The sequence below is a fragment of the Pollicipes pollicipes genome, unplaced genomic scaffold, assembly GCF_011947565.3.
Source record: "Pollicipes pollicipes isolate AB1234 unplaced genomic scaffold, Ppol_2.1 Scaffold_7231;HRSCAF=8579_pilon_pilon_pilon, whole genome shotgun sequence".
Taxonomy (NCBI): Eukaryota; Metazoa; Arthropoda; class Thecostraca; order Pollicipedomorpha; family Pollicipedidae; genus Pollicipes; species Pollicipes pollicipes.
The window spans coordinates 29,650,572-29,673,379 of record NW_023597034.1 but is presented as its reverse complement, the minus strand read 5'-3'; the positions used below and the strand labels follow the sequence as shown (position 1 = coordinate 29,673,379).

The following is a 22,808-nucleotide window of genomic DNA, read 5'->3' as shown; positions in this document are numbered from 1 at the left end:
GCACGCGGTCCGGGCACGAGGCACCCATTCAGCGGCGTGTAATCAGTTGCCGAACTCGCCACCGCCAACTTTTGCCATAAACACTGGCCGCGGGAGCCGAGTGAATGACCGCGGCGGCCAGCTGTGTCGCCGGCGCACGGCCGGCAGCCGGGGACGGCGCCCCGTCCCGACGCGCCACGCAGACAACCGCGTGACCTTGGCGGGCTTCCCTGTCGGCAGCCTTGGGCAAGGTCACCAGCGGCCTCAGTCCGCGGGAGGGGCGCGCTTAACCCCCGACGCGTCGGCCAGCGCCGGACAGCGCCGCCGCGGTTCCCTGCCCGGTCCGCGCCGCAGCCCCGCCCGCAGTCGGGCCGGGCGGCGCGGGCGAGCCGGTGTCGCTGCGTACATCACTGCTCTCCCCCCCCCCCCCCCCCCCCTCCTGACCCCCGCCAACGACCACCGGTGTCCGCCCGCGACGTTTTGGCAGTTTGCCCGTTTCCTCTCCCGCGGCGAACCTATCAGCCATTTTTAGTGACGGCATTGCCCGTTGCTGAGCACCGGTGAAAGGGGACGGCTGGGCCACGACAGCACACGAGACCCACATCCGGCCACAGGCGAGGCTGCCCATCGCGCAGGAGCTCGGGCAATCCCTCGCAAACGTTCATAACGACTGGGCATTGCACTCTTAAACTTGCCTATCCCTTCCCACCATAATAAGAAAGAAAAGAAAACTTCGAAGCAAACTAACCATGAGCAGTAAAAGCAAGCAAGCAAGCCTTTCTTCATCGGTGATTACCCAGATCGAATCAGCACGAATGAGACAGGTCACGGCTCACGTACATCATCCAAAAGGTCAATGTTGGTGACGATTTGGGTTTTAGGGCGCGCCGTCTGCATTGGCCATATTGGCACTAGGCCAAGCTGGGCTGCAATGGCCCATATTAGAGAACAAAGCGACCCACAACGACCATGCTAATAGCACAAAATCGCAGAAGCTAGATGCTTGGTTATATGAGCCTTTCGTATGACAAAACGTTCAACAATGGGGAAACACAGTGTTCGAATAGATCACACAATCAGTCATCTGTGTCATGTGGTCACGCGGGCTGGATGCACGCCGTACAGACCCTTGACACTTTACCGAGAAGTGAAAACGTGACATTCACAGGTACTCCACGGCCTCAGTCATACACGCAGTCCACCACACCAAACAGGACGACCACAACTGATTCACGCCTTAACCAGGCACCGCAAACTAATCCACCAAATGACCCACCGCCGAGGTAACGCCGCGAGTCGTCTGCCACCCAGTCCGGGTCACCAGTGCAGCTCACCGCGCCACCGAAGGACGCCGGGCGTGGCGCTGGCTCACCTGCCGTTAAACACCCGCGGTTCCCTCCCCAGGCGCTCCACATTTCGGACCGCTGCCGGGATCGGAGCGCCACACAGCTAATGTCGCTCCCGGAATAACCGACGGGCCCGCCAAGCTGATCGGGCTGACTGACAGCTCAGCTAGGGGCACGCGCCCCGCCGTGCACGGTGGGATCTGCAAGCACGGGGGGATCATGGGGAGCGAGCGAAAAAGCGACGAGCGCGAGGGCGACGGAGACGGCACGCAACACGAAGAAAGAAGGTAGAGAAGAGGATGGATAGGGGGAGAAGGGGAGGGGGAAGCCGACGGGTGTCGGCAAACTACCACGCGTGCACGCGTGAGAACAATGCAACAGTCTGCGGTACTTACGTGGCCGATACCATTAACACCGTAACCGCCGGCGTTCACGAAACCCTGAAGAACGGACAAAACATCAGCGTTCGACAGCGGCCGTGCACGACAGAAGGCGGGCACCGGCGGGCTGGAGCAGTCGAAGGTATGGGGCAGAGCCGGCCCCAACAGCCCGGTGCGCGGCAACACAGACACGGCACGCGCAGCCGGCGCAACGTCCGATGAACTCAAACTAGAACGTCTGTCCTGGCGATGAATGCGCAGAAAAATCGGCACCAGCCGGGATTCGAGCCTAGAGAGGCCCGGACGTCACGACGGGACCGCTACAACAGATGGGCCGTACGGGGGCTGCGGACTGAAGCGGCGGGCGGCGGGAGACGCCGCATGTAGCAGCCGTCCGGACAGCCGGAGCAGCGCAACAGACGAGGACGCCGCCGACGGCTGCTGCCGCGGAGGGCATGCCAGCGGTGATGGCACTTACATAGTCGTGGAACGCCTTCGCTTCGCTTGAGTGGTCGCACGTTTCCCTCCGCTCCGGTGCCGCGCAGTACAGGTCCCAGAATACACTGTCAACAGGCAAAAACTGGTCGGCACAAACATCAGTTATGGAGCCGTTATCAGCCCGCGGATTCGCAGCACGCATCTCAGCGGGCCCATCAAACGCTTCAGTCACGACAGTCCTCGGCGTTCAATGTCGCAGCCAAAATGCAAATCGATTTCGACAACAACAATTTCTGCATTCTGCACTGGTCCCGTTTGCATCGTATAAAGGGCGATTTCACACATGGTTTTCGCGGTTGCACATATGCACGCACGTTCTACGAATAACTTAAGTTAAAGCTGTACGCCATATCAATCAATAATTTGCCAGTCCCATCAGTGTACAAAAACGACGACATATAGCACTACGAGAATGTCTGCATCGATCCGAAGCAAAACAGGATACCAAAGATGAAACCACCCCACTGCCGGCAACAACACTTTCCTAAATTGTGGATGAACCCTCGCAATGTTGTTGTTCCTTCATCTGGTATTGATGACGATCGCCCGTCTCAGCAGTACGAGGGGGGGGGGGGGGTTATGCAGTCGCCGTGTCTCCAGACACACAGGTCCATGAAGGCTGCAGGGCGCCACAGACCACCACCGAACCCCGACCAATCCACCGACGGCGCCGACCGCGCAAGACCAGAGGAGGAAAGCGCCGCTCTGTTCTGCGGCGTCAGATCTGATCATTCTGGTCTGGTTCCGCCGGTCAAAATATAGCCTGATGCACATGGCGCCCAAGTTGGCCATGATTACGACGCCATGGAAGTCGTGCGATCCGGTGGAGCGCGAGCTCTGACGCTTCCGGTAACGAATATTTGTGGGCTCCATGTCCGTGTTCGTGGGTTATGAACTGGCTGGCGCACGCGATCAGCTGATTCTTGGCGGGATGAACATTGCACATGTTTGTAACTCGATGCATGAAGGCGGTGAAATAGCGTCGCTTGATGCAACTGTAAGGTCTTCATTACCATTACTTTTTGGTTTTTGAGATTAGGTTCAGAATTGGCTTGCATGGGCACAAACACAAACTTCTCAACGCAGCGCTATCTTTGGCTTGTGCGTTGTAAATTATATGCCCATACCCACTATTAATTATACATAAAATAGGCAGCGCTCTGACCGAAGGCATGTCTAACGATTTCCCCTGTCATGTCGGATTCAAACATGAGGATTCCATGCGACTTTTGCTGGCTGTCTTATTCGAGAAAAGCAATGATGATTTTAGTACGGAAACTTCAAGCAAGTGTGTATAAAAATTGGCTTGGTCGTTAGGTAAATGTGTCAAATGCACAGCTCACGGGTGTGAACCAGAATCCGACCGGATTCAGAGTCGATTGCGGATTGTCATGACCATTCGGAAGTCGGCCCCAAAGACTCGATTCCTTGAACGGACGAATCACGCCCAGAGCAGGACCTATCAGCTGAAATAGCCAAGAAAAAAAAGCCAAGGACCTGGACTCGGACTCAGACTTAAACCCAAAGGTCTGCTCACACGGACGTTTATTCGGTGCGCCTGACGCGCGCGCGTAGCCCAAGGAATGTGTGTGCAGGTGACGTCATAAGAAAAGTGTGACGTGCAATACACATATAACGCCACTCAGCGCAGATTGCAGCCAAATTAGACCTTACTCAGTCCATTCCTTGCACAGCATGATCCACCCTGGTCAAGAGTCACACATACATTAGAGCTGAGTAAAATGAGTTCCAAAATTTCGTTAGAGTTTGGTCACAGAAGACATGCCACGAGATGATATTCAACACATTGACATGATTATTGGTATTTCGTTGAACTCATTGGATGATATTTGACTAGTTGGCTTTGGCATCATGACACCTAGTGTATACTGTTAAATACCAGCACACTGATCAAAATAGCCAAAACTACCTATATTGATCTATGACCCACCTTATCATTAAAACCGAGTTTTGTCGCCCATAAAATACGATGCATTAAACAAGTTCATCTACGATTTTATCCAGACACAACTACTATCGCGGAGATGATGAGCTAACCCTCACCATTTCAAGACCGCCATGGCACCATACGTGATAAGATTTCAATCGGCTGCCATGGAATGTCTGGGACGCCCAGAACGAGATACCTTACTGACCACAGCCGCTGATAATGCCACGCTCCCAATCTACCTTACCGATTTGCAAGAGCTTTCACCCATTAATTCAGTACCATCCATTTATTTGGTCAATTGACGTACGCTGACATGGAATGATGACACCAGTCCCATTTACTTATATACTGCCTTTCAGTCTGACGAGAGTTCTCTGCTCGCGAAAAACGTCGGTTTTCACAAAACCTTTACCATCAATTTCGCAAGGCCTGTTTGCTCGTTCACTCCCGCTATCCTCACTTGAAATCGGTTACAGGTCGTCAAATAACCTTAAATGACCTAAGCGTGCTCTTCAGCTTACAGACAATTCTACTCCGAGACGCGGATATACCCACCCGACCGACGCCTACGAAAGCGCCACCACTTTGCTCGCAACGTCCGGTTTTCTTGGCAACTCAAAACATGGTCACCTCAAATCACATTGGAGGTACTCAAATAACCTCTAGCGGCCGTAACTGTCAATGCTGCGTCTGAAATCACTGGCAGAACATAGATTTTGCGCGTAAAATGCTAACACTGCTTCCCTTTCTGTTCGTAAGCTGTCATCTATTGATCCAATGATGTTCGCAACGGCATGATAACTTGTAGTGCAAATATATAATGATGTTAACGGTACGAAAATAAAAATAAGACCGACTGACCCCCAAGACAAGACGCATAACACTAGAAACGCATGCGTCTTCGACTTGAGACGGGGGGCTCGGATAAGTTTGAGATCTCGGTACGGTTTGAGTTTAACGGCTGAATTGATAAAGAGCGCGTGCCTTAGAGTAGTGGTAGCAATTGGGGCTTTCGGGCGATTCGACTGCGTGGTCATAAAGATAACTTGGAGAAAGTTGGATCGCGAATTCGCCCAAAAATGGACATGAACTTAACCACCGGTACACATAGGTTACAACATCTGGACACAAGTCTTAGCACAAAAATTCCTGAGAAGCAGAACGGCTGAACTCGGAATCACATGGCATGAAACGAGCGAAATGCAAAGATTTGAACTTGGGCTCAAAGTCTGTTGATTTAATGCCCAAAGACTCATATCAAACCTCAAGCTTAAAGCACCGGGGCCTGGATGCAAGACCCAGGACTCAGATTTTTACTAACAATCGATGCCACACGACCAGGACTCGATCTCAAGGTCATAATAACACAAGACAACAATGCCCAATGACTCGGACTCGCACTACTGCACAGCGGGGCGAATATTCGGATCGGACTTCGGCATTTCTGAAAGGGTCGGTGCACATCTCCGGATCGGAGCGCCCCGACCCGGACAGGACTCATGCCTAACAGACTGAACGTGCTAATCTTGAATTGTGCGGGCAGCAAAAGAAACGACTTTAAAAGGCACGAGGAATCGCCCAACACCGTCAGTCTTCGGAGCAGCGCACAAGCGAGTGGCCTCAGCGGCCTCGCGTCCACCGCACTTATCGAAATCCCATCAGAGTGTACGTGCTATTTAAGACCCTGGCAGGCAAGCGGCATTCAGCCAGGAGCTAGTAGGTAATCATGGCAGCTTCCCAGCGGGGTATTGCGGTAGGTCCGCCACAAAAGGCGGCCGTAACTCATTCGACAGTCCGGCAGGTAGGGGAGTGGTGGGGAGGGGGAGGGGCCGTGAATCCTCACATGCGCCCAAGCCATATAAATCATCGTACAGCTCACTCGACGGTGGAACACTGTCGCGTGGCACAAAACAAATTGACGGCATTCTCGCGCAGCCGCACGCGACCACCTGCCGCTGCCGTGACTGGCCGGTGTGAGCGCGGTACAGCCGGTGATGGCCGCTTTGCTGCGCGAGACAGCCAGCGGCGCGCCATTCCATTGCCAGTGATGCAAGGCACTATGCTACTACAGAAATGTGCCGCGTGGGGGCGGGGGGGGGGGGGGTGATGGGTCTCTATATACTATAGTTCATGCGCCCCATGGATGTGTTCGCGACGCTAAGATCAGGGGGAGCGTTGTGATCTCGACCTGGGCTTCAGGCGACGAATGTCTTGTGTTATTATCATATTCTTCCGCAAGTTGCCGTTCCCAAACTCATCCAGTTTCAGTCGTCTGAAACTTCCTCCTCTTTTGACTCCTTTGGTATAGTTCTTGTTGCTAGGAGTTTCCCCTTTAACGTGTACTAAACCAGCGGCATTCTGGCATCAACATCTGGCCTATGGGGCAAATACGCCATAGCGGCTTTCATTTAGGCGGCGTTTTAGTCCATGGTGTTGCGGAGGACAACACGGGGCAAAACTGGAGACATTCAAGTTCTTCGCGTTTTTTAAGGGAGTGGAATGGGGGGGGGGGGGGAGCGGAGTCGGAAGCCTACTTTTTTAACCTTCCTAATTTTAATCGGAAGCCTACTTTAAAGAAGCTTTACTTCTTTAATCTTCAAGATAAGGGCCTTTTGTCCGTTCCACCGGGTGCCTTCCTTGGGCTATCAGCAATTTTGGGCCATTATAGAATTTTGAGAAAAGATTTTGCGCGCATCGGGCCGTACTGGAGGCGTTTTGCCAGGCTGATGAACACTGAGAACACAAAACTGTTCAAATGTTCAACTATGTGTAATGCACAGGAATATGTCAATGCATGTTTTTATACACACCAGCCTTTTAGAATTGACAATGCAAATAAAACACCTCAGGGAAAACAAGCATTGTTTCTTGCTGGACCCAATCCCGTGCACACAGTAATGTTGCAGTTCAGTTCTGGCCTTTGGATGGATCATGCGGCAGGTCCACATGTACTCCACAGTGGCATCAGCGCTCCAGCAGTGCTATAAACCTATGTAAGCCAGCACTATGCCGGCGCTGTCCGCCGAGGCAAGACGAATATAACAAACATCCTTCAATTGTTCCGCGTTTGTTGGCGCTGAAGGTCAGGTTTTTCACTAGCCTTCCTTATTCCGTACAAATAACCGATTGCTAGGTACAATAGCACCTTTGTAGATGAGCGGGTTCTTGTTCAAAGAGCATTCACGGTGGTACAACTGCACCTTCATTTCCCTTCCATAAAGTAGCTTTCAAATATGGTTGGTCGCAGGCGGCCGCCAGTTTCAAATGAGACAGTTTTAGATGACGTTCTGGGAAAGCCGACTGGATGGTGGCTTACAGCGGTTTCATGGCTCTTATGGACCCATGTCTGTGTGCCGTATCGTGGGGGGGGGGGGGGGGGGGGGTAGCTTTGAAAAGGGCCACATCGCTTTCAAGAATCGCTGCTACCTCCATACCTCGCAACGATATGGCATGCCGACCATCGGCCCAGATAACAAGACGGCTCACATATTAGTGGAATTCTAAACATGAAATCAAATATCTTCCTGGGTAAAAACACAGCAAATAACCATGCGTCATCCCGCCTGAAATCGGCTAACGGCCCAACATTCCACCCACGACGTTCTAACGCCAACGACCTAGCAATCCCACAACGCCCCAACGCCAACGACCTAGCAATCCCACAACGTCCCAACGCCAACGACCTAGCAATCCACCCACATAAGCACCCATCAGCGCTGCACCGCCGCCAGCCTATAACCCGTGCATCCACAACCCACAGCTCTCAACCCAGCCGTCCTGCGCTGCAGCCAACCAGGGCCGGGTGTGGCCACCCCGGCGCTGCCACATGTCCGTCCACAGTCGGCTTCACGTCCGCTGCCCCCCCCCCCCCCCCCGCCGCCGCCGCCGCCGCGCGGCTCACGTGGCGGCACCACGTGAGCTGGCGCCCACGCCGCCCCCTCACCTGGCCGCGAGTCTTACTGAATGTTAAGAGCGGAAGCAGAGGTGGCGCCCGGGTTTCGAATCCCCGCCACATCACGCGCGCCGAGTTAAGTGGCCGACATGTCCCGTGCATCCGGCACCACGAGATAATCGCCCGCGCTCATGCCCACGACAAACCATCGCACCCCGTGACGCAAAGCATACCGCGATTTCGTTCACATAAACAAGCTTGGGCTGGTGCAATGCACGCTGGCCACTATATCCGAACGATACCAAAACGCCCGGTCCGGCAGCTGGAGCCATGGCTTTCAAACTGGCTGTGCGGCCCACCACCGCGGCCAAGAGCAAAATATGAGTTCCTAGAGCACGGCCGGAGGATTGTCTGCCAATCGTCAATTTTAAAGTAGCTTCGGAAACCCGTTAAAAACCACAGCTTAGGAGTGTGATGAAAAACTTCGAGATGCTCAGGCTAGGAGCTTTGAGACACAGCAAGCCTAATCTAGGTCCCCACCAGCTCCTAACCGGTATAACCAGCATCCAAAGCAGACAGCTCGCTAAGAAACAGGAAATCTGAACCGCTGTCAATTTCGACCGCCTTTCACTGACAGTCGAGGAGATGAGTAGATAACGTTACCTGCGCGGTCATCGTGTTGTGAATATCAAAGGAGCAATACTGTCCGCATTGACAAGCATATGACACGTAACTATAAAAGATAAGACATGTCCCATTTATGCGTACAAGTGACGCAAGATTTCGACGTTCTTACACAGTAAGACCAACGCGTTACATTCTTCTTTGAACGGCACGCAGACTCTGGGGCGCCCATTTTCCCCAATGGGTCACGTCTTACATGCTTTCTCGGGCCGTCCACGGCGGCCAGGCCTCGGCCGTCCACCGCTCAGTGCGGCGCGCGCTGGACGGAGGGGGGGGGGGGGGGAGAGGAGTGACTGCAGGCGCACGGGCGGCCGGGCGGACGGCGGCCGGCCGAGTCAACACTCACCACCACCAGGAGTGCAGGAACCCGGGCGGCTCGCCCAGCGTGATGTTCTTCTCCCACCGGATCTGCAACGGCCGTGGCGGGGGCGGGTCAGCAGCGGCGGCGGCGGCGGCGGCGCCAGGGCGGCGGGCGGCCGGGGTCAAACGGGCGCGGGGTCAGCTGGGAGGGAGGGCCGCGCCACCAGAAAAACCAGGGCCGCTCCTCAGGAGAAACGCCACGAAAAACGCTCAGGGTGCAGGGGCGCAGGCACAAAGAAACTGAGGAGAAGAGGGGGAAGCATACAATAGAGAAACAAGAGGAAGAGGGAAAAAGACAACAGAAATGGAGAGAGATAGAAAACAAAGAAGAGACGAGAGGAGCGAAGACACAGGAGAGAGGGAGAGAAAGGAGAGGAAGCAAGGGGCGAGGGATAAGGCGGAGGCGGAGAGAAAGAAAGAGGGGGAGACTAACAATAGGTCTGAGGAGCAAGCACGTCGCTGCAACAGGGACCGACGTCCATACATGTCCACGCCACGAGACTGAAGCTTTACACTTCGTCATACCGACGTCAGTTGGGGGTGAAATATAATTCGTTGATAAGTGAAAATACTTCTCATGGAAAGGTCTTGGGTAGTGTACGCGTTTTGAAACCTAGCAAAGCGGTGTAATCCGAATGATGACTTATACATAATTAATTATAAATCACCCGACCACAAAACTTGCGACACCAAGATGGATCTTGCAAATCATCCTCACCTATTTGGAATACATTCCAGCGCATTTTCTTCTAGTTTTCGCATTCATTGCATTTGAATCATCATTCAACTTATCATTTAGTGTATTTCGCATTAATATTCATTTCATTAATTTCTCCAGAATCATTCCATTATATATCCGGTGCGAAGCATTCCGCAATGCTTTTTTAGCTCACCATACTACTGTAACCGAATTTTTGGATGACTTATTTCTATAGCGTACGACATGCGCAGTGTGTAATTGCCTGGGTCGTCCTTTGAGTCCTTGAATCTCTCAACAGCCCACGTCCGATACATGTTTGAAGAGATTGGGTCCCCTACTCCGTGGGGGACGGGTGCCATCTTTATGAAGCCAAACTTTCCGTCAGCCATTAGCCGCCTGCCTTTCATGTAGAACCTTGCTGTTGTTGACGTCAAATTCGACACCTGGAGCTATTCACTATTCATTCAAAACTATGCCTGTCAGGCTAAGGCATCTCTGCGAATAATATTATCAATACTCACTAATCAACTTCAGTAACTTAATTAAAACGGGTCCTCTCCTTTACCGTACCAAAGCCCAGAATATTGGTTCCAAAATAACTGGCCTTCCACCGTCCGGCTGCACCCCCAAAAATCGCGTACCACCTTTTTACAGCACCCTCTCAAAGGATCAAATCTTTCACAGCTTTGTTAGTTCACGACGAATGTCACACGACGAACAACAAACGCAACAAACAAACAAACAGACGAAGATTGTGTTAACAAACAAATCGGGTGCGAGCCGGGCCAATGCCGAAACAATGCCGCCAAACATGCCATACCACAATGACAAAGCCAGGTGAAGCTATTTATCTGTTAGTGCGCGCAGGTACGCAGGTGCAAGCTACAGGCGCAGCGACATAGACGATTATCAGAACCGCCAGTAGAGGTTCAGAGACCACATCACACACAACATCCAACTCTTACAGACTTCACACCGAGGCGGTTCCCTCGATGATGACGTCACCATGACGACACATCGTACGGTACACCACTACACTGAGATCACGTGTGATTCGGACCATTCACGAACACTCACCTCTGATAAAAACGTTTGTGCTGCCTTCTGAGCTCCAACATGTAACAAGTATTCATAAACGTACAGCGCTAACCTGGAACAAGGGTAAAGTGTCAGTAATGTGATGGGTGCATCAACATCCAATCATCGCTCCCAACCCAGTACCGATAACACAGTACAATGGTTTAACATGCACCTGATGGGTCAATTTGCTCCCCCTCAAATTTTTTAAAAGAATAATTTCAAATGGTAGGCAAAGTCATGTCAAGCTTTAATCAGCTGTGAAGAAGTGAATAGTCAATCTTTTGGCATTCAAACTAGATATGCCTAATATCACTGACCCATAGCAGGTCAGTCCGGCCACACCTGTCACCAGAGACGATCACTAGGGAATTCTTCATTATGATGCAGATGTCAAAGGAGCAGCTGCAGTGTTTATAATGCAGGAGCTGTCATAAGAGCAGCTGCAGTATTTATGATGCAGGAGATGTCAAAGGAGCAGCTGCAGTGCTTAGGATGCAGGAGTTGTCACAAGGGCAGCTGCAGTGTTTGTGATGCAGGAACTGATACAGGAGCAGTTGTCATGGGAGCAGCTGTCATTGGAGCAGCTGTCATGGGAGCAGCTGCAGTATTTACGATGCAAGAGTGCCGGTGGTGTAGTGGTTAACGCATCTACGCTAGCGATCTTGCACGGTGCGCATCTTGCGACATATGGTGCGCATCGCGCAAAACGCATCTTGCGACAGCTCTTGCATCATAAATACTGCAGCTGCTCTTGTGACAGCTCCTGCATCATAAACACAGCAGCTGCTCTTGTGGTAAACGCATCTGCGTTAACCACTGCGCGTCTGGGAAACCAGAGGTACGGTGTTCGATTCCCCGGTGCCCGCCCTTCCTGCCAGGGTGAGAGACAGGCGACGCCATATAGCCCCAGCAGCTGAGTGCGTCGTGAAGCCCCAAAGACATATGACACATATGATGCAGGAGCTGTCACAAGAGCAGCTGCAGTGTTTGTGATGTAGAAGCTGTCACAGGAGCAGCTGCAGTGTTTACGTTGTAGGGGTTTTCGCAGGAGCAGCTGCAGTGTTTATGATGTAGAAGCTGTTACAAGAGCATCTGCCGTGTTCATGCCATGTTCATCTATTTTCCTTGGCAACTTTTTGTGTACCAACATTCCTTGTATTCTGTTCCGCAGTCCCTACTTGAGAATCTTTAAGATGATCGCATTCCTGAAAAACAATCTACTTTACATTTCATTGGCCATAGTCACATGGTGATGTGTAAGTGCTCCAAAACAAATTTCTTGGTACCACAGTATGCTGCTGTCAGGGAAGAAAATGCAATTTTATATCATAAGGATGTGAGAAGGTGTCAAGATGAGCTATCCTCATCAAGTGCTGTAAGAGTACACAGGTAGGGCAATGCTATTTTCTTAAAGGGGAGGGGTGGAACTTAATGAAAATGCACTAAAATATCACATTTTGAGAAAGTTTATACAAACCTGTCTATGCAGGAGGTTCAAATCCAGTATAGCACATGCTTAGCTGTTCCAGCTCTGGTCTGGGCAGGCCCTTCACCTGAGTGAATTGTGACCATCATATCCCCACCCAACACATCAAAGTACACATTTCACACATCACATTTTTGGGGATATACCTCCACCTGTACCACTGGTTATGTGGATACACCACAAACATGTAATTGCTTTAAGCATGTCTAGTGCAAACAAGTCTGAACCCCAGAAGTGCAGGGGCTATTTTCCCTGGATGGCATAGCCTCACCATTTACTGTAACATTTAAAACATCTACCAAGTAAAATCACACAACTTATAAGCAAAAACATGCCTTTATTGACCATCCCAACTGCCTTGCACAGAATTAAGATTTATTGGCAAGTAATGACATGTTCTATTCAATTTCTATTCTTTATGTTCTATGACAAAAGAAAGCAATAATTATGACCCAACTCAGCAGTGCCATACTCTTCTCACAGAAACCTTGATTATGTACCTTTACAGGTAGTGAGTTGCTGATTTCTGTAGATGGGTGCTTGGGGTGCAACACAATTCATGACAGTTTGAGCTCCTGTGAAACTGGTATCTTTCTGTGCAGTTACGAAGGTGTATTCTCCTTAGAATGACAACCTGAACTGACTACACCAGTTGATGATATCAACTTTATACACCACAACTATTTGGGACAGCTACAGGTTAATATCTGTACACATTCTGTCAAGAACCACCAGGAACATCACATGGTATTAGTTCTATTATAGGCTTTGGAAACCAGTTCTGTAATATCAGTTCATATGTGCATCAGTTCTGGGGCCATCAACCATAAATTTATGACTAGATTCACTGAATTTCATGGATCTACTGATGCCAGTTAAGACTTGATCCATAAATGTTCCTAAAAAATTGAATCTGGTTTTATGTTGAAAAGCTAGGAGGGCATGAAGGCCTGTTACACAGGGTTATAACCATTTAAAACCACTGCTAGGGCTTAGACCACCAAACTACCTTTTAAACTCAAGGACATCCAACTCAAACTTTTCCATATTAGACAATGATCACTCAGTAAAAAATACTATTGGGCTGCTGAAAATTAGGTACAGAAGAGAAAATTATTGTGTTGAACAAGCTATACTCATAAATAAACTTTCTGAAAGAAGGATATCATTGTGACAAGACAGAGAAATAATGAAAAAAATGCTTCCAAAATAATCAACCAAGATCCTCAGCTGTGAACTGTGCAGCATGCAGCATGTGCTGGCCCACAACAGTAAAACTACCAATAGTTTCCATCCTGCAATCATATGCACAATGCAATAATCATTATTACACCATTTTTCCAAAGCTGTTACAGAGGAGCTATCACCACAGAAGGATGTACATGGCACTCAGAAAGGCAAAGTTCACCCTTGTTAGGATCACTAGGTGCTTGGCACTGTCAACATTCCATTGAAATTGCAGTGATCTGCAATCTAGACTACTAGCAAGCATGCCCAAAACTTCCATGAAAGTGAAGTGGGTAAAGGGCCAGCAAAAATGCAAAATGGTTAGTCAACAACTGAAAAGGTAATTTTCAACTTCACAGTTACCCACAACACTGTCTATATTTGAACACAAATTTTTCCAGTTACCTGGACCACCATAATCACATATTACATCTTTGGCATCATCCCTTCCTGATGCTATGACATAAATGAAGGAACTTGCTCTATTAAGCCAATTTTGATGAGCTGACACACAATGAAAACCATCCTATTACTTTCTACATATATACATCATGTCATAAAATAACATAGCTACCACAATAACATATTAATATTCCCTAAATCTGCCCTGTCTTCATATCAGTGGCTGCCTGATCATAACAGAATATTTAACAACCTGCCAGCTCCAAAGCCTTCTTTAGGAATAATCATCATAGCCTTAAGCACATATCTTTGGTATGGTTTTGTTTCATTAATAGGAACATCTAAGGTCCATCTTAATAAGTAAATCTGGGATGTTCTTATCACTAAAATTCTGTCAATGACAATCCAAAAACCTGGCTAAATCACACTTCAATCTTCCACAGGTAATCATTAAGTATCCATGCAATCCATGCTAAGAAAATTTAGGGCATCCACTCGCAATATTATTTAAAAGCATTTACACTGAAGGTACACGCAACTGCATCAGCAGACAGCATTAATTCCTAAATACAAAAACCCGGCCATAGCACTACTACCCAGCAGTGCCTGGCGCGGCAAAACATTACGCAGAAACGCAGCTGTATGTGGTGCGCAACGTTACCACACACGACAGATAAATATCATGATGCTTCGTGCAATACGTACTTTTCTCTCGCTTGTGCGTCGGAAGGGACGGCTGATCCCTTCCCTTTGGCGTACATTTCTAATCCTTTCCACGATTGCAAGGGCGCCGACCACGGGTCCACCGCACACCCACGGCAGCTAACAACAAATGCGGTATCGACGAACAGATAAGAGGAGTCCAATGCGGAAAATGCCTCTAGAGAACGACACAATAGCTGGTACAAAACTGTAAACCGTTTGTTGTCACCATAAGCACGTGTCTTCAAGGAAAAACAAAGCTATTCTTTCACTGATGGCGCAACGTTTCATGACTTTTAATGGCGGATTATTGATTTTTGTAGTTTCGTGGCGACCATGAATGCAGTCAGCTGTTCATAAAACTTCCACATCACTATGAAAAGTCGTCAAAAATATTATTGTTTCAATGGCTAAAATGGAGAATTTGATGCTGTTTAGTTGAGAACAAAAATAGCTCAATTCATCGAAAATGTTTGTCTGAAAAAAGTTTACGCTCATTTGTATTTCAAGCCATAGTGCAGAGTGCTTAAGGAAATCATATCGATGGCACATCTGGTTGCATTTATTACGATACGGTACCGGATCAAATGCATGTATTCTACACCATACGCAGGGAACATCTGAGAGATTTGGTCGGATCGACACCAAGCACTTCTTTAAAAAGCGTATGTCATACCCGAAACAAGGCACAACAAAAGTTGCTACGTAGTGTTAACATCATTAACGCTATCCGCTGGATTGTTTTTAGTTTCATATAAGAAATCGCCTTGAGAGGAAAGGCTGGGTAATTATCCCATGGCCCCCAACTTAACTGTACTCTTGCTTGCCTGAGATTATCTGACTACTTTCCCCACTTTATCGCCCTGTGTACTGTCTGGCCTGTTTCGAGCCCTCTAACAACATCATAGGCTTCTTATATCGTGTATCACTGGGGTACCTCCCATGGCTTGCACAGTAACAGGCTTCCCAGGCGAAAGCAATTTTTCGTTAGTTCTTTCCAGTCAATTTTCAAATGGCCAGTGTTAATCCTCCAGTAAGTTGGGAGGGGGAGGGGACGCCCTCTGAACCCAAAATTCCCGCGCCCCTCGCCCCTGTTGAAAGCCGTCTCTGGCATAAGGGTAATGATAATAAGGGTACCTCCGTTCCATGACCTCGGATCCCAACTACGTCTTCGATAGCTTCTGACCTTTGACACCCTGGTGACTCACTGAACTACCATATCTCACTGTTTTTCCCAATTGCTGGTTGGTATTGGCTGTTTCAGGCCTTTCGTTGAGGACCTGTCCACCTCCACTGAGTACGCAGTCTGTCTTGGTCCAACACTTGTCTTAGCGAGCTTAAAAACACACTATAGAATACGCGCGCTTTGATGCACGTTGGTCCCAGCCCAGTCACTGTCGTACGCGGCTCTAAAAGTTGGAATGGTTATTTAAAACTCGTAGCGGTCAACTACATGCACTTCGCTTTTGCTTCCTCTGCTGCGTCCGCCCGGACGTCCATAAATGCAAATAGGAAAGGAACGGGATGACTGGCCAGGCAGCAGGGGTGTAGTTTTCGTAGTGTTAAGTGTCTTTGCGGGGAATATTATGGATATAGATGAGACGGTGGTAAAGTCTAATTTTTCGTAGAATGAACAGGATCATGAATAGACGGGTGGGATATTTCCGCTACATGCTTTTATCCAAGCGAATATTAGTGATAAGCTACCGGTATGCTAAGAAACTAAAAGAAGAAGAAAAAATATATGTTTATATATATATATATATATATATATATATATATATATATATATATATATATATATGTATCTCTCTCTCTCTCTCTCTCTCTGCTGGTGAAACTCTCTATTCGGTTAGGATCTACGGCTTCTTCCCACACTTTGGGAACCCACTGAGCCAACTTAGGGAATAAACCTATTAATTTTTGGTATATCTTGGGGAAGGTTGACTTATTTCTTGCTGTTCAGCCCTTCCAAAAGTTCACAAAACTTTCCCCCACCAGAAAGGCTAACAACGCCCCAATGCGGGAGTAATGAAGTGCGGTGATTGGAGGATAGCACAACCGTCACGACTTTCAAAAAATTATCAGGTCGCCTGGGCTGTCGAGATAAAGTGGCTTAGACACAACACAGCAGTCATTTGGTGAAGTTTATTCATTTCCATCACAAGCACAACCAATAACTAAACAAGCCTAATCCCTTATGTTTAACAACACAACTTGGAAGTAGAAATGTAACAACCTGCGACCAACGCAGCGTCAGCAACGACGCAAAACCCCGAAACAAAACCACTCAACACTGGACCCAGGAAACGTTTCGAGCCGTTAGAAGAAGCTGAACACGCCGCTGGCCGACGACTCCTTCTCACTGGCGCGTTCTGCCCCGAAGAAGCTGAAGTTGAAGTCGTCTGTCTGGTCGGCGTCAGTGTTCGCGTCGCCAGCGCCGAAGAGGGCCATGCTGGATTGGGCTCCCACCGGCGGCGCCGCCTCCTTCCCGAGCTGACCGAACAGCGAGAAGGACGCGTCCAACTGACCACCGTCCGCCTCCGGACTCGAAAAGATGGCCGCTGCCGAGCGGGGTTGCATGTCGCCGGCCGGGCTCGCCGCCGGCGTCTTCCAGCCAGCACCGGCCGGGCTGGCTGCTGGGACAGCCCGACCAGCAGCGATCGAACAAGGCACTGGGGTCTTCCATTCAGCACCAGCCGGGCTGGCCGCCGGCGTCTTCCAGCCAGCACCGGCCGGGCTGGCTGCTGGGACAGCCCGGCCAGCGGCGATCGAACAAGGCACTGGGGTCTTCCATTCAGCACCAGCCGGGCTGGCCGCCGGCGTCTTCCACCCAGCACCGGCGGGGCTAGCAGCCGGAGTCCTCCAACCAGCACTAGCTGTTGGGCCAGCACGACCAGCGGAGATCGGCTCCGACATTGGGGTCTTCCATTCAGCACCCGCCGGGCTGGCCGCCGGCGTCTTCCAGCCAGCGGCGGCGGGGCTCGCCGCCGAGCGAGGCGTCGAGCTGACGAGACTATCGCACCGGACCTGGCTCGAAACCGGACTCGGCGGCGGCGTCGGGTCGAAGATGGACCGCTGGCCGCCGACGGACGCCGCCGGCGGCACGGCCGGCCGTAGGAAGCGGTGCGACAGACCGGCGCCGGGGGCGACGGCCTCCGACCGGCGGCCAGCCGGCTGCATCGGCGGCGGCGGCGGAGGCATCTTCCGGTGCCATTCCGGGCTCTGGCGTAGCCGCTTCACGAAGTCGTGCCGCTCATCGTCGGCCGGCGGAACGACCGGCGACTCGGGCGGCATCGGCAGCCAGTACCGGCGACCCTGCAGGCTGCTGCCGCCGCCCGGCGAGGCCTGGGGCCGCCCGGATGGCGACGGCGCCTGCTCGGTGGACTGCGACGGCGGCGACCCGGCCGGCTGCGCCTCTCTGGCCGGACGGCTCTCGTCACCAGTCGGCGCCGTCCAGCCCCTGCGGCTCTCATCAGACTCATCGCCGGCGTCTTGGACAGCCGCGCTGACCGAGGGCGGCGCGCCCGCGGTCTCGCCCGCGCTGAGCGCCAGAGCTGCCGCCGTGACGGGCGCCGGCGGGCGCGGCCAAGGGGGTGCGGCAGCGCTGGCGGGGCACACCGCCCGGGGCCGCGCCGGACGCAGTAGCTGCGGCAGTTCTATCAGGAATGATGGCGGCCCGCAGGCCGCCGAGCGCGCGGCAGGCGGCACGGGCGCGCAAGGCGCGGGGGCACGCCAGCTGAGCAGGCCCTGGGACGACGCTGACGGCGCAGCGGGTATGGGTCTGGTCTGGTCTGGGGTTCGTGTAGATAGTCTGACCTCGGCTAAAGCCCGCCCAGAGGTCTCGGTCTGATCTGGTGTCTTCGCTTCTGGTCTGGCCTGCTCTGAACTCTGAGCGGCAGGTCTGGCCCGGTCTGGTGCCTTCGCTTCTGGTCTGGCCTGCTCTGAGCCCTGAGGAGCAGGTCTGGCCTGGTCTGGAGTCCTCACAGCCGGCCTGGTCTGCTCTGGGCTCTGGGCAGCCAGCCCGATCTGATCCGGAGTCTTTGCGGCCAGTACGGTCTGGTTCCGGCCGAACACAGCCGGCCTATCCATAGTGGCGGATGGCCGGGTCGCTGACGCCTGTCGGCTGACCGGCGCCAGCGGCCGGCCGGGACACCACCGGCCGCTGCAGCTCCCGCTTCTCTGGCGAGCTCGTGACATCCATCGGTACCGGGGAGGCGGGGCCGGTCCGGCTCTCTCGGCGCGCAGCCGGCGACCTGGTGCCGTCTGTCTCCATGTCGCTGATGGGGCTGGGTCCCAGGCTGGCTGCCTGAGGTGTCCCGAAGCCCTGCGAGCAGATGCTGCCGGAGTCATCGCAGGTTGCGCCGGCTGGGCTCGACCGGCGACGCTCAGCCGCCGCCGCCTCGATGGCGTCCCTCAGCAGGCGTGCCTGGCTCCAGTGCTTGGCCAGCTGGACGCAGAAGTCCTGGTCCGAGACGAGAGCGCGCCGGTCGTCCTCCAGCTGCTCCTGGCGGACCTGCAGCGCCGTCTCCTCCGTCTGCAGCGCGTTCAGCTCCACATTCTGACGGAAGGCCGGTACCGTCATGTACACGGCCTCGTATCGCTTCCAGCGGTCAGAGGCCTCCTCCAGCTGCTTCTCCAGCTTGCTCACCATCTCCTCAGTAGTGCATTTTTCCGAGTCGAGTCGCTGATGTAGCAGGTCGCGCATCTGGGTCAGCATGGCTAGCGAGCAGCGGCTGCTGCGGCAGCTCTCCTCCAGCACCGGCACCCGTCGCTGCAGCGCCGCCAGAGCCTCCTGGCTGCGTTCAGCCTCGCGAGCCAGCCGCTCTGATTCGTCCCGCTTCTCCTGCAGCAGCTGCTGCAGGCTTTGCACGCCATTCTCATGCTCGTTAAGCCGCCGCCTCTGGCGATCCCGCTCCAAGGTTAGCTGGTCAAACGACTCGAGTGCCAGACTCAGCTGGGCATCGCCAGGCGCCGCCACGTCGCCAGCAGGCTCCATCTCACAGCGTGATAGGGCTGATGCGGACAGGCTGAATGAGACGCAGTGATATTTTGCACAGTAGACACTATCGGTGTGGAACTCACCATACAAATTCGACAGCCATTTAAGTTCCGTACTTCAGTTGCACTCGAGTCGACAGTGACTGTTATGCGACTATGCCTGTGACTGTTATTAATCGCAAGTACAAAATACCTGGCGTGCAGAGCGCGACACACTCCCTACACAGCATACACTAATATCTACATGTAGGTAGAAAGCGACAACGATGGAATGCTTAAAAGGATATCATCAGTACGCACACTCAACCCGGCTATTGAAATTTACGTCTCATTTTCCGCAGAAGCACGAATAAAACAATGATTTCGAAATACGCTGGAGTGTCCTTACGAGGAAGCCGAGGAGGCTTCCAGAATAAGGATAAGGCGATAATCACTCGTGCATAATCGTGCCTGTCCTCGTGCCCTCTCCCTCTCTCTGTTGACCCGCCGTCCTCCGCCAGCAACCGACAACGGCAGACCACACAGAAGACGCCTTTGGCCTTTTGATATTTCATTTATGCCTTTTTTTGTAGACCAGCTCATAAACAGCAGAAGACATGTAGTGCTGAGCCTTTACCAATCTTCATGAATAAATTATCAGGAGAGACGTCCTAATAAAAAGATTTACTCCGTCAGAAAAATGTTCCCCACGAAATATGATAAAATTCATGAAATACATTAAGCAGAAAATAAGCCAGGCATCATGTAAGACATGAATACGGTTAATTTCCTGGTACGTTCTTGACGCTCTTGTTTCATATGCACCCTGTTCGTAGCCGTGCGTGCCGCAGATTCGATGGCCCTGGATATTGTTTCCTCAAATTCACAGATTATACAACCATGACTCTAGGTTGAACATTTATTTAGAGGTAGTATTTTGGTTTAATGGAGCATCAAAATAATTACATCAAATTATACTTAATATTTTCATTTATTATTAAATATAATTGCAAAACAAGCCTGATAATACTGTAAATCTGGGGTGAAATAAAAAAATATCAACGCACGTGGTGCAGCTGTATAACGCATTCTGGGCACCACAGATCGCTGCTAAGAACCCCCTCCCCCTCCCCAACATCCCGACTGTTCCCGCCTGCACTGCGTTGCCCAAAGCCCGGTAACTTGCCTGCCCTGCCCTGCTTCAATCCGCAGCACATGTGGTGCACGTGGTTTCTGGTGAGTTGTGGGTGGTCATGTGACGATCGTTTGGGGTAAGTTTGGTTCCTGGGGTGGAAGTAAGCGGAAATAGGCTCGCTTCTGAGTGGTGTGTTTTCAGTGACTAACAACGAGTTACTGAGCGTTGTGTAGCCATGTATGCATGAAACTAAACGTTTTCCCCGGCGGTAGAAACGTTCTGTGTTTTTCAAGAGGTTTTTGACTTCAACGGTTTGCTTAGGTATATTTCTGAGTGCAATCCAGCTGATTAAATACGTCATTTGATTTCCTTTGGGTTTACTTTTTTCTGTAATATTGATTTGGTGTCTCAAATTTTGTGTCGTTGTTTCACTTGAATTGGTTTGCCAAACATAAAGCCTGAATCTCTGTCTTAAAACAGCATATGTTGAATGATAAAATCCAAAAATTTTGTTCTTTTTCGGATTAGTTGGATGGTAAGGATTAGGTTTAGTATGGAAGCTGAATGTGATACTGGAAAGTGTTGAAATGCACATTCTAAGCATCAAAACTGTGGTGTAGGATTGTTTCCCAGCAACTGTCTTTTTGTCTGACTGTATTTAACACAGTCTGTGAAAAATCCATCAACTGATTTGGACACCTATGGCATGTCATTTAGCTATACATACCCATGGGCTGTGCCCAACTTAGGCCAGGCTAAACTTTACTGTATTATCAAACTAGGTTGGGGCAATTACATTTTATGGTAACTTTACCTGACATTATCCTTGCAACATTATTTCTTGAAATGCCAGCTCTTTACATATTGTCATTGGTGGTGGCAGTGCACAAAACTTGAGAGTTATCAGATTTACATGATGCATAAAATGAAAGTGCAGCAGTATTGCTGCTATATGGTGGTGTACTACTGCTATACTGTGTAAGCTATACATAGCTTAACACCTACATTCTGTAATGTAGCATTTGTTTTCCAGTGTATTTTTTAACTGTTTCGGCTAGAAGCATTTGTGATTGGCACTTTAATATTCTTCAATTTGGTTAAAATATTTGATTTTGGAGAAGGTATAGTATGTAATGTAGGTAGTTGTCTAGGTTATCATTCAGGTAGCCCATCAACCTTGTTATAAGAAAATTATTAAATTGTGAGAAAGTAGAAAACCAATTTCCAGTTTGGAAGCTTCGCACTGGCAGACACAAACTTCGTGCTTTTTTTCCTGCCATCAGTAAATACTAATTTGTTGAACCCAAGGACAAGCATGATATTTGTACACATATTATGTACTTGTGATTGTTATATATTAAGAATACTTTCAGCATCAGGAAATTTACAAAGCATCATTTTGCACATCATGAGCACCTTCATTGTGAGCTAATATGTGCCAGCAATCAATACCATGACTGAATATTAGTGAAATTTTGGCTCATAGGGTCAGGATGCCTTAAATATCCATGCACCCTTGTATAACTTTTGATGATTTCCAGCATGTTGGAACAAGTTGGAGTTAATTATTTAAGCCCATAAATAGAAGTAGAATAATTCATCTAGGCTGCTTTTAAACTCTGGTGGCAAGGATATGTGCTTCCTTAGTTATTTGGAATTGCCAGGAGCAAAAAGCCCTTATATTTAGCAGAAAATTACTTATTATACTTGATTTTGTAAGTAGTTACAGGTTTGAAATGATCTTAATGTGACAGTCATGATGCACCCCAATATCTTAACCACCTCTGTTCAAATGCATAAGATATACCCAGGTGTCAAAAATGCAATTTTGCTGGCAGTCTGGATAGCATTGATGCCTTTAAGTTTAGACAATGGCTTACACTTGATATAAGATTGCATGCTTTCCAGGAATGGAGAGTAGACCCAGGAGGATGGTTGGTGTATCTGGGCTGTATAAGGCAGCATGTTATGATTTGTGTGGCCTGGCCTTTGACGTGCTCCAGAAA

General features: G+C 50.4%; 1 protein-coding gene across 1 annotated transcript in view; it reads right to left on the bottom strand.

Moving 5' to 3' along the window:
• The window catches only part of LOC119110719 (single-stranded DNA-binding protein 3-like), a 28,961-nt gene extending 13,967 nt beyond the window's left edge, over nt 1–14,994 (bottom strand). The window contains 5 exon segments of the mRNA XM_037234639.1: nt 1,721–1,765; nt 2,184–2,268; nt 9,077–9,138; nt 10,868–10,940; nt 14,691–14,994. Coding sequence (XP_037090534.1) covers nt 1,721–1,765; nt 2,184–2,268; nt 9,077–9,138; nt 10,868–10,940; nt 14,691–14,746 — 321 coding nt within the window. The 5' untranslated portion in view covers nt 14,747–14,994.
• Between the last annotated feature and the right edge of the window lie 7,814 nt (nt 14,995–22,808).